A 13,109-nucleotide genomic window follows, 5' to 3' on the forward strand; every position below is an offset into this window, starting at 1 on the left:
GTATACTGTGACCCCTGGCGGTTCAGTGTTAAACATCACAGAGCTGTCGTGTTGATTAACGTGTCTTCAGGTCGCTGACTTGATGATTTCTGGTTTCTCAGCTGGTTGGAATCCAAACAGAGTCTCCTGCCGCCCAGCCGAGCTCCTACTGTGGCTTTAAATTCTCTCTGCTCGGTGGTTTCACACCCGAGAGTCTCCCTGAAAGTGTGTCAAAGCTAAAAATGAAGATGACAAACACCAACAATGTCTCTTCTGTCCATCAGTTATCATTCTGACGGCGGATCACACTCGCAGATTTTCAGAAAAACAAACCATCTCATTCCAGCCGTAGATTAGATTTTTTAAAGCTTTATGCACCATAATGACTTTTACATCTACATTTACGTCGCTGGAATGAAATTGTCTGTAAATGAGAGGAGAACTGCCGCTGCACTATTTCAATAACACACTTTACTGAGCGTCTCAGCAGGTCTCAAAGAAACGCCTGAAGAATAACCTGCCCGAGGAATTGTCATAGAAACCAGTTCAACCAGCGGAGCAGCATGGACATTTGCGCCCGCTTATATCCCACTTTGCTGTGTGTGTGTGTGTAATGATGATGTCGAGTGTGTGTGTGAGAGGGAAGGATGTCTCTCCTGTGAGCTTCAGATGAGACATCAGAGCAGCGTCTTGGAGATGAGAGCTTGTTTTGCTCTGCTGGCCGATCAGGGCTGTCGAGTCGTTTAATCAGCTGGAAAACATTTTGTTTTTGTCTGTTCGAGGAAAATATTTTCACACGAGATATCTTCAATATTTTTTTGTGAGGAATAAATTTAAAGACAGTCTGTGAAACTTTCTAAATGTTCCCTGAAGGCAACATTCTTCTACGATGTTCATGCAGAGTACACATGCAGCTACATCTCCTGTTATTGTCATTCATACCAAACGTTGCATACTGACATGGCACTACCTCTACAGACTTCTCTACGACCAGGATTCATGCATACAAAGACTGAACGACGTCAGGAGGATGAATGAGTCACATTTTTCATCACATTTTCTGAATATAGCAGCACTTATACGGCTGATGTTGTCATCCTTCACAATGTGTGCAGACGAGTTTCTGGTTTGATTGCGCCTCTGCACGTCTCTGCCACGACGGCGTTATTGTATGGAAATAAAAGCCTGAAAATATTTCCGCCTCAATCCAACTGACTGCAGAGCAGCGAGCGGGAAATCAAAAGACGGCCCAGACCAAAGAGGGAGGAAGATAAGGGAACCACGTGGAGCATATAAAGGAAGGATTGTGCATGTGAAAGGAGGATGAACGGAGGGAAGGAGTGCATCAGTCTGTGTACCTTGAGGCCAAAGTCTGAGGGGAAAGGCCTATAATGGCATGCGCTAGTGTGAGCTAGGCTGGATGGTTGCATACTCGACAAGATCCCCAGGGCCAGTGTGAGCAGAGCTTCGTGGGCTGGGAGAGGAGGCCAAAGCTGCAGTATCCAGCTCCGCATACTGGACATCGCAGTCCTTGTGGCCAGAGTTCTGGAGACAAGAGAGGCGAGAGGTGTGTGAGGAGTGAGGCAGCCCAAAAACATGAGAGAGTGAGAGAGACAGGCTGACTGGAAGAGAGAGAGAGAGAGAGAGAGAGAGAGAGGGAAGAATGGGAAACACTTGGCTCATGATGGGATGGGCACGGGGACAGTTTGAGTTTGTGAGCAGCGGTGTTAGAGAGGCAAAGAAAAACGTGAAAGCAGGAACATGTAAATAAAAATCAGACAAACAGACGGAGACAGAAAAACAGTCAGACAGAAATTAATATCAAACCACAAATAAAAGGTTCGACATGAAGGCGCTCCGACTTTGTTTACATGCACGTAACGACGTCTTCCATTGTTCTGATTCAGTAAACAGAGTGTTTACTTTAATTCACTTGCAGTGTGTTTATTTTCGATCTGTTTGCATGATTCTGCTGCTCGTGTGTGCATTTCATAGAAATGATGCAGAGCTCGGAGTCGATGGGATGAAATCTGGATTTAAACAGAAACAATTGCTGTAAATAAACAAATCAGAACACACACTGGGCACTGTTGCAACTCTAAAGCTTGGATTACGGTGGACGCATGTTCGTGGAGTCTTTCAGAACTCTGACAGTGATTTGTACGTCCTGATTGGGGTTTAAAATCACAGATTATGGCTGTAACCGCCGTTACTGTGCAGGGAGAGGATGGAAGATATCAGCGTGCATGTAAACACAGACAAAGACCTTCATTTAAGCAGCTTCTGACCACCGTGCACAAACACAAGTCCACTGACTGACTGACTGATTGACTGGATGAGCATTTGGCCGAGTGGATGATTGAGTAAATGACCTTAATGTGTTAATCAATACATGACAATGAAGGCTTTCAGCGCTGTTTATTTCCAGTTGCTTTCTGCTTCACACGGGAGACTCAGAGGCTCCGAGTCAGTAATGACGTGAAAAATTATGAATTTAGACACGAGCCAAATCCATGAGTCGACGAGGGTCGTGCACTGGAATGTGTTTGCTGTAAAAACTCAAAAGGAAATGTGGACAGGGGCAAAAAGGTAACAGGACAACAATCAAGCAAACAAGGTTTTGATTTCCTCGTTCCTTTTCTCCTTCGAGCTGATCGTGAAGGACAGTTTTTAATCAGTTGTTTGGAATCACCTGACCAGAGATGGATGTTAGCGTGATGGAGTGACATAAAGTTTCCAGCACAGGGGAGACAAACGGGAGTCACACTGATGTTTGTATCGCCCACAAACTGGAATTACAGCTGAATGACGACAGAATCAAAAGATAACGCACAAATCTGTTTCACCGGCTGCTGTGAGGAGCCAAAAAAAACCTCCAGAATGTGCTTTTCTGTCTCTGCTGCGGGGTGTTTGTGCATTCTGAGAGTGGAAACGTCTCCATAAAGAAGTCAGTGATTGCATCAAATGGAAGCATCTCTGCTGTTAGTCTGTCGGCTTGTTCCTGGTAATGAAAATGGTGTAAAAGTGAGAGAGTTATGACAGTTAATGCACGGCAGAGATGTGGGCTGTCCTGTATATACGGCGAGGGGGGTGTGAGGGAGACCTGCCCCCCCTTCATCTGTACCTTATTTCCACCTGAGAAAGGATTACACAGAAATGATTGAATCTTTTACAGAACTTCACATTAATAATTCAGATCTACTAAGCAATCTCCCACTGTTGCATATTTACGCAGCACTCACACCCGCACTCGCAGGATATTTAAATATCTGTGATATCTGTCATGACCAGAGTGCAATCAGGGGGAAAATTACAGCCACATCGCATTCCAGAATTGGCAGATAGTGTTTTGCCCCGAGAGAATCATCATTAGTAACACTCGACGCTCAGCAGTCAATGCATGTCTCTCACAAATAGTGTTTTGAAAACCTCGCTGATGCCCCATTCGTCTTAAGAGCCGCCCTGAACTTCATTTTAAGTGGGATGTTATCAGAGATAAGAAATAAATCAGAGAGAAATCTACCCTCTGTGTCCAAAGATTATCAGAATTAAACATCCGCTTCCTTTGAGCATAGAATTGAAGATGATACTTTAATATCCTTGAGTGACTGCACAGAAAATCCAAATCAATTTGTCCGGGGAAAAGAGCGATGGTAATTGAGTTATCCCTGCAAGTTTGGTGAGAAAAGAGGAGTCATTTAAAAAGCATCAGCGCAGAGCATCAGTGAAGCACAACATTAAGCGACCATTTTAGCTGAAGTTAAAGGGGAAGGTAACCAGGAATGTTTGCAAAGAAAAACTTTCACTAAACACAGCGGACAGAAACGATCACAAAGCCACGTCAAGCCATTCAGCAACAAGCAGATCAAATATCAGCCGGAGCGGACAGAAATCATTATTTTACTTCTGACACCTTCTTCTCATGTTCACTTTACTTAAAGCTGCTGTGAGGAACTTTTGGTGTGTGTTGGTTTTGGCGCCCCCTGTGGACACGGTCATATGAACCACTCACTTTAAATTTCTGCCCTGGAAAATGTAAACAAAGGCAACGTGCAGTTAATCGCTTCGCCTGACACTGACTCCACTGCCAGCAGTTTCAGGCATTAATAATAACTTTATAGAAATAATCAATCTCGTCGCCGATAGTCTGGTTTGCTTTTGTAGGTAATATAAAATAATCAGAATTAATTTCAGTCTGTTTCATAACCAGCTTTAAAGGACCGGTGCGTAAGATTTAGTTGCATTCAGCTGTGAAGCTGCAGATCGCAACCAACCTCTAACCCCTCCACTCGCCTCCAGCAGCGTACAGGAACACAGAGAGGCAGTGAAGCTCGTGACAAACACTACAGGGCCTTTCAATAGCCAGTGTAAAGTTTGTCCATTCTGGGCTACTGTAGAAACATGGTGGTTCAACATGGTGGACTCTGTGGAAGAGCTAGCTCCCTTTTAGACATGGAGAGCTTAATCTAAGCTTGTATAACACAATTCTCATGTTTGTGTGATTAAACACAAATAAAAACATATTAAATGATATTTTATTCAAACTCTGCCGTTAGCTAAATCTTACACTCTGGTCCAATAAACTTCAAACACAAGGCTGGCGTTATTACCGTATAACAAATCCCATGTAAAGACCAAAACCTACGTTTCACTCATCTGTCAATCCTCTCTTTCTTTCCTACCTCACAGTCTATCTTTATAAAAGAAGTTAACTTCCCTCAATCCTCAAAGAAATGTGACGTAACTCATCCCAATGAATTAGCAGTAACTCAGAAATTATTATTGTGGTACTTTTGAGTGATACATTTACAGTTTGATTACAGTTAGTTACATTAACGTATGTGTATGACGGTGCATGTCTGTTGAAAAAAAAAAAAAAAAAACATAATGTTTTACATAAAAATATGAATATAAAATATTAGCAGCAATAAAATCCAATGTAATGACATGTGTCTTATTTGTCCAAATGAGTGTTAACATCTGGCAATCATCTGAGGGCACTGGGTCACATGACTCGGAAGCTATTGATAAAAAAACCCATTAATTTTTATCTACAAATATTAATATAAAATAGAAAAGCAATTAAATCCAATATAATGAGATGTGTCTCGTTTGTCCATGTAAGTATGAACATCTGCCATTCATCTGAGGACACTGGGTCACGTGACATGGAAGCTATTGAACAAAAACTTTAAATGTTTCTGTAAAAAGATGAAAAGAAATAAAAGTGCGTCTTACACACCGAATGTTACGGTATTTGTTTTGTGTTAATGCAACTTAAAAGGTTAAAGGTGATCAGTTTCCTCAGCTGAGATGAGTCGACACGGGAGAGATAAATTACTTCACTCATTTTAAGTTTGATAGTTCGGGTTCTGTTTACTTCGTTATTTAAGAGTTAGGTTTCTTCAAATGGTTTGAGTTGAACGAACTGATCAGGTGCTCACATCTTTAAAACAGTACAGCTAACTCAAATAACATGTTCATTCTGAACACACAATCATTTCACATGAAACTTAACTTGTTAGTATTTACACTCAAAAAAATAATTTAGCCTAAACAGTGACAAAGTATTTCAGTAACATAGAAAAATGTCCATCTAATTTGAATACTGAAGTTCTGTGTGAAGGATCATGCAATGTATTTTTATCATGTTGAGTCAGTGTAAGTAAACTAAATAACTTAATTAAATAAATGCAAAGTTATACAGTTAAAGGACATTTTTACATGAACATCATGTGTTTAAAAGACAAATGATTTATTACAAGAGACACAAGATATTTGAAATGCATTACTTTCATGTGTTGTTGAATAAACACATTATGTTTATGTAAAAATGTCCCTTAACTCTTATGTATAACTTTGCATTTATTTCATTCAAAGTTATTGAGTTTACTTACACTGACTCAATATGATACAAATACATTGATCCTTTACATTGAACTGATGTAATAAAATCAGATTGTCCATGTGAGTGAAATACTTAAAGCCACCGTTTAGCCTCAGTTATTTTGTTGAGTCCCTCTTCCTACTTAAAACATCACTCCTTAAAAACAGGTCCAATCACACAGTTTCTTTTTTAAAAAGGAAATCAATCATTTCCTAAAAACTGGAGGCCAATTTGTACTTTTGTACATTTGCTGCTCGAGAGACTTACAGCTCGAGGATCAGGATGTATTTGGGGTGTAGAGACCTGACAGTAGATACAAACACATTAAGAGGATCGCGTCACTGCCGGTTTGGGTCTTTTTGTGGGATTTGTTGACAATAAAGAATTATCTGCCTCATTCTAAAGACCCTGACTCACAACTATAACTTCCACACTGGTTTAGAAACGTATATATTGATTGACTGGAGTGCAGATTAAGACCCACATGTTACCATCGTCACTTCAGCTTTCGATTGCACTTTCTTCTCTACACCAACAGCAGCTGTTTCCTTGTTACAAGCAGCATGACACTTCTCACCTTCATTAGCGATGCAGATAGCAACGGTAGCGCTAATTTAAAGCAGATTGTTGCCTTTTGCTTCTGTATGGCTGCTCGCTTACCACATTTGAAAGGATTTTCCCTCTGCTCACACACACACACACACACAACCACACAGAGGCTTACACATGCACACAAGCTGTCTAAAAGTCCAAGAGTTTTATTTTTCTTTAACTCAAAGGCGAGACTCCAGCCAAAGCAAATAAAGCCTCCGAAGCACTCCAGCATGTGTGGCACCGAGGGAGGCTCGGCACAGCTAGCAGAGGCGTCTGATACAACAAGGCAAACACTTCACAGTCAACAGTTAGCACTCAGGAGCGAGGATGTACTGCAGAGCATCACACCGCCATTTATCTGCACACAGTTGCCATGCAAACACACGTAATTATGATGGATTAGAGGGAGAGGAGGCGAGGTGAGGCAGAGGGCAGAGCAGGTGATGAGCGCGGGGTCAGACACTGAAATACGTTTCACGCACACACGGAGAGGAAGTCGGCCGGTCCAGCGTCAGACAGAAAGGTGAGTGGTTCAGATGTAAATGATGAGATAAGGTGCTTAGTCAGAGCACCCGGTGCATTCACTGGTCAGCTTGTTAGAAAGGCTCCCGTCCACACGAGCAGAGACACAATCAGCCACGTTAAAGATCCTCAGTGACATTCAGGAAGCATCACGGCGCTGCATTTCATTTATAAATCAGTTCTCAAATACCTCGCAGCACAATGGCACACATAAAGTTCAACCTTTCACCAGCAATTACTGCAGGCCCAAGGCAGCGGCAGAGGGTGACCCCTTCATAAAGAAGCTGCTTTGAACCCGCTCGTGGCGTCTGTACTCACCGGCTTATCAGTGAAGGGGGTCGACTCAGAGGGCGCCATGTCGTAATACGGAGGCTGGAGAGGGAGCTTCTGCATTTCCTCGTCCTTGTCCAGATGAACGACCTACAGGAGACACGGAGAGCTCAGCAAGACTCACGATGAGCTCAGAAAGTCCACAAACAGGCGGGTCGACCACTTTATAAACCTAAAACTGAAGTTGTTTTTCGGCTGTAACGAGAAACCGATGTGAAATACAGCCTGACAGCAGTTTGAACTCCAGCCGCCCTGCTGAACTCCATATGTGCATCAAAGATATTTTGTCAAAATAATCACTTCCATATCACACAAAGGTCTGATGCAAACTCCTGTAACAGAGGAGCAGACGTTATAAAGCTACAGTAAAGCTGCTGTTAGCCGCGCTGCACAGACACTGAAGGAAAGAGCTGCAGAGAGTGCATTCACACGAAGGTGACATGTGATTATAAAAACAGATACACTGCAGATTAATTACAGCTCAGCAAACACAGGCTGGAGATATGTGAAGCTCCTTGAAACCACCTTTATGTGTTGATGTTTCATGAGGAGGAACGCATCCCGTCCTCCTGTACAAATAAAATCACAGTTTGGCGTTTACTTTGAAGGTTTCTCTTTAAAGGTTTGATGTTTCTAAAATGAAATGTTTAAATGCGGTCCCTTCCACCAGCACAGACGCCTTTGAAGGAGATTTTCAGCAACTTTGCCTCGGCTCAGTCAGAGATAACTCTGCTAAATGTTTGAAATTTTAAACCAGACCAAAAAAAAGTCTTTTATGTGTCAAATATCTGTTGTTGTTTTTTTTTTTATCTCTAAAAAACATGAGTTTAAACATGTTACAGCGTTGAAGATTACTATAAACAGTATAATCTTCATATTTCTTGGGAAACTTTTTGATGACACCTTAAAGTAATAATCATGAAGACTTTCATGTAAATAAATGTCTGTTAAGCCACTATCTATCGCCAACCGAAACCCTATGGCCCACTGATGAAAGCCTGGGTGTCTGTGGTGACATTCGTGGAAAAAATCACAAGCGGCGCCCAGTTAGTGACGCGTTTTCCATCAGCCAGCAGTGGTTGGTCTGCCAGAGAGGGTAGGCGGAGCTAAGCGGCTGCTTTTCCGCTCTCTGCAAGTGTTGCGATTTAACAGTAATCTACTATGGCTGAACAATCAAAGAAAAGATGGATGACTACAGATACAACTTCAACAATAAGTGAAAATCTAAAAAAAAAGAAACAAACTCGACGCTCAGATGAAGGCAAACAGTCTCATTAGGAAAGCAAGTTACAAGTAGTGTTGGGAATTACGGCTCTTTGAAGGGAGCAGGATCGTATGGCTTAAGAATGGAATGGAGCCATAAGATCCAAGGTGAGAGAGTGGTTGGACTCGTGAACGTGCAGGCGCTCTATTCTCCTGTGTCAACACACGCATGTTTAAAATGCTGCACTTTTAAAATTTAAACAGCAGAATAATGTAGGAACAGTTAATCAACATCATTGATTCGGCAAAAATGTATGATACAACTCTGTGTGACTACAGAGAAAGCAACAAACTTGGCGGAGGGTTATAATGTTGCTCACCATCAGCACTGTGTATCACCACAGGTGGCGCCAAAGAGAAACGAAACTGAATCTTTGAGATCACCACTTTTAATCACCTGCACACCACGTTAGTTCTGCAGAGGATTATTTCAAAGACTACAATGAGATAATGTTGCTTCAGGATTAAATAGATTTTTGTTTTGATGTTCTGAAGCAGGTGTTTAAAAAAGGTACGTTCATCATCATAAAGAAGAGTTAGTGCATCTTCTCCTAACACCTAGCGATGTTTCTCCTCCGGTGATGATAGAAGAACTTTTTAAATCACAAACTCAGCTGTAAATTAGGCCGTCATTGATGTTAAAAGAGAGCAGGAACATTAATAAGAAATGAAGGGTGGAGATGATGGAACCAATCCTATTTCACGTTATATATATATATATATATATACATCAGAACCACATGAGTCACAGAATGAAACTGCACTTACATATTTTATGCAACCCAAGGCTCTTTTTTTTCAAAGAGACATGAAAATAAGAGATGACACCTTCATGACAGCTGCTTCTTCTTTAGCCGTCAGACGAGTCGGGGGCTGAGCCGTACGTCTCAGGTTCTTATTCTGAAAATCAGTTTTCTGCAGCATTTTCAGGAAGTCACGGGGGGTCAAAGTGCTCCTCTGTAGTTTACCTTCCACAGGTGGCCGGTGTGAAACTTTCCGCACAGCGTGCTCCTAATTGATCTGTCAAACTTTGTCATAGTGACAAAGCAAAGTTTGACGCCACTGACAGCAAAGTACCTTTTAAGGCTTTTTACCGTATATTCACAACAGGCTCTATAGACGTTTCATGACAGGATGGAATTAATTGATTTTCTAATAACAAATGAACGCTCACGAAACCTTCATTAAACGTTTGTCAGAGCTGTGCGTTGCACGAAGAAAGGAAATAAAAGTGAATGAAAGAAATCAAAGTCACGGAGAACAATGAAGTTATCGACGTAATGAATGTGAGATTTTCATAAAAGATGTGGAACAATGCGTTTCCTCGCACCTCTGTGCTGTTCAATTTAAGGGATCAAACGGCTGCCAAATGCTGTTTGATCCCCAGTTTTCTCACTCTGTTGAATGACAGTCAATACACACCTGGTTTGTGTGAAGGTTTCCATTTATTTTTCATCAAAAAGGTAAAGGATTTAAGAGCTGCGTGATCGAACGTGGTGAGCTGAACACTGAGCAATGAGCTGGAGGGGACGTTCGCGTGGACCAGGAAGACGTCGGCCTCCTGGTTGTCGTGTTTTTGGCTCTCAGAGTCACACAGAGACGCGCGGCGAGCGTTTGTGATGCAGCGACGCAGATGCTGATACTTTGGCTGCGTCGCCGCTGCTGCTCGGTGCATTGGGCGGTGATAAAAGCGTAATGCTGCCAATTTCTTCAGGCCAGCCGAGTCAGCGAGCAGCCCATCCTGAAATAAAGCTGTAATATCAACTCTATCAGGTCGCAATTACAATTATGTGATAAAGTGCTTTAAACAGCGCCTGTCTGTGTCTGTGTGGCCCTCTATTAATCCAGCGTGTCCTAAAATTGGGTTTTCATTGATGTTCAGGAGGGCTGCGGTCAGAGCGGAGCAATAACAAACTTATCAGACGACAGCGAGAAAGAATATTTATGTCCTTTTGTCAATTTGAAGTTAATGAAGAAATCCTGGTCCTTATTTCTTTATTTAAATCATTTCATTATTTATTATAAATATGTTATGATAAAGATTTGGCATGGAAAACTTAAAGGCGGACAAACTTGGCAAACAGTTACACTCTTGAGTTGAGCAAACCTGGTATAGAAACTGTTTCTTAAAGTTATAATCTCAAAGGTCTCAGTTTCGTTCTCTTTGGCGCCACTTGTGGTGATAAACGGTAATTGCAGGAGCACGCTTCCCAGATATCCAGACAGTGTTGCATGTGTGACGTCCACGGTTGCCTCCGGTTGTAACTCTTGATTTTCCTCGCTGACGGTCGCTTTCCTTTTTAGACTGTTTGCTTCATCTGAGCGTCAAATTTGTTTCTTTTTCTTTGGATTTTCACTTCTTGTTGAAGTTGTATCTGTAGTCATCCATCTTTTCTTTGTTTGTTCAGCCATAGTAGATTACTGTTTACTCCCTACACTTATGCTTAGCTCCGCCAACCCTCTCTGGCAGACCAACCACTGCTGGGTGATGGAAAACGCGTCACTTACTGGGTGTCGTTTTTGACCAGACACCCAGTCTGTAATACTGCAAATGCAAAGGCTTTCATCAGTGGGCCATAGGCTCATTCACCATTGTGTTACCTCATTCGGTGATAGATAGTGACTTTTATTGAATGAAAATCTTGTAGTGTAGTGTAGAAAATTTACCCTGCAGCAGTGAACTGTGTTATTATTTAAAGCTGCTGTAAAGATGCTGATTATCTCAGTGTCATTTACAGGAGCAGCTCATCAGGATGATTGACAGGTTTGAGGACATAAAGTTGTCGCTCAGATTGTCCCGTAACTTATTTTGGATCCTTTGGAAACATGATGAAACAGATGATGTCTGGATGTTAAAGCTGCAGCCGCTGTTACATCATGACCTCCTGTGCAGAGTGAAACGCAGCCAGAAACACTCCGACAACCTAAAACCTCCAAATGTTTTGCTCCGTTATTAGATACATTTTGTTCTGCACATGCCCTCTCGTATAACGCTGATGCTTCTTGTTTATGCATCACTGAGGATTGTTCGCTCATGCAGACTTCACCCATCATGTCATGAACCTTCTGTGAGATTTCTTCCTTTTGCTTACTTTTATTTTTCAGAGCTTGCTGAGCGTGCAGCTTTTTTTTTAAAAGCAACTGCAGCCATTAAATGAAACGCATTAAATCCTGTTAAGTGTCTATTACAAACTCATCTGTCTACTAATGACCAGTGAGGCCGGCATTAGCTGCCTTGCTCAAGCACTCCTCTGCAGTCATTGTGCAGGGAGGAGAGGACATTACCTTCCCTTCCTCCATTACTCTCCCGGCCCACATGTCGGGAGTTTGACCTTGGAGCTTTAAAGAGTATCATAAAGTTGGATTTAAAATCTCAGCAGTGCTGATACACGGTGGCCAACTCGGGCTTTAGGTGAATCTTCAATTATTCACATTCTAATAACTCTTTTTTACACGTTATCGCTCCAATTTGGAACGGCCAATTACTCTGTTACACAGTCCTTGACAACAGTAAAGGTCTCAGCGAGCTCACTGTGACCTCTGTGGACGCGTGTGCACTGAACCGACCGTTTCATGTGCACACACCACAAACTATGGTGCTCTTGTTTGTTTGTGCGGTGGAAAAAATCTACAGCAAGAAGCAGCAACTGGAAGCCACTGGGAAGGTTGATGCAAAACCAAGAAAGCCTTCAGCCTGCTTTACAGCGCACTGACACGCTGCTGGTTATTGCAGTATAAAGATTGTGTTCTAATGCAGGCAAGACAAGAGAATCACAGACCAAGAGCCGATCATCAAAGGAGCTGTGCAAAGTTGGTGCAACTAAAAAATGATGTTACAAATTTTAAGAGAGGGGCTCGGGAATCTTTTCTGACATCATTCAAGAAGCGTGTGTTAAGTTTGTGGTGGCACACACAGGCAGAGTGGTGTAAGAGCAGCTGCATCATCTCCTCTCTGTCCCCGCCAAGACGCATCAGCAACAGGTTCATTATGTATAAAACTCATCTTTACTCTTTTCTCAGTGTGGAAGAAATTGAACTTCTTTTAGTTTTATACCAACAGGAAATGATGATAATACAACAATATGGCAGCCGTGCACAGGGAATCAGGCTGTGACTTCAGAATGACGGTGCTAATAAAATGAGGCAAAGAGACAGAAAAACATTTGCTTTCAATCATGCAGCTGTTATCTTTGATTCTTCAAGGTCTGTTTCACCACCTTCTACGACTGATTTGTCACAGCTGTGAGCACACTCAAAGGTTGACCATAAATAGTGCTGAGTATTCTTAATTCTTTCTGTGTTCCAATTAAAACAAAACTCAAACCTGATTAGAGTCAGCGTTTGGTACAAACTTTGGGACATGCCAGTTGTGTTTCCTGCATCTTTTAAAGATATAATCTTGAAGATTTTCATTTAATAAATGTCTGTTAAGTCACTATTTATCGTAAATGAGGTAACACAATGGTGATTGAGCCGATGGCCCACTGATGAAAGCCTTTGCTTTTGCAGTATTACAGACTGGGTGTCTGTAGCG

The 13,109-nt window shown here is 42.0% G+C and overlaps 1 protein-coding gene across 1 annotated transcript in view; it reads right to left on the bottom strand.

Annotated features, from left to right (window-relative positions):
- nectin1b (nectin cell adhesion molecule 1b) overlaps positions 1-13,109 on the bottom strand; it is a 157,303-nt gene that overhangs the window by 12,754 nt on the left and 131,440 nt on the right. Inside the window, exon 9 of the mRNA XM_069668218.1 lies at positions 7,301-7,402. Coding sequence (XP_069524319.1) covers positions 7,301-7,402 — 102 coding nt within the window. The remainder of the gene's footprint in view (positions 1-7,300; positions 7,403-13,109) is intronic.

The sequence above is a fragment of the Semicossyphus pulcher genome, unplaced genomic scaffold (genome assembly GCF_022749685.1).
Source record: "Semicossyphus pulcher isolate SPU_LCO1_2020_fin unplaced genomic scaffold, fSemPul1.0.p SCAF_19, whole genome shotgun sequence".
Lineage (NCBI taxonomy): Eukaryota > Metazoa > Chordata > Actinopteri > Labriformes > Labridae > Semicossyphus > Semicossyphus pulcher.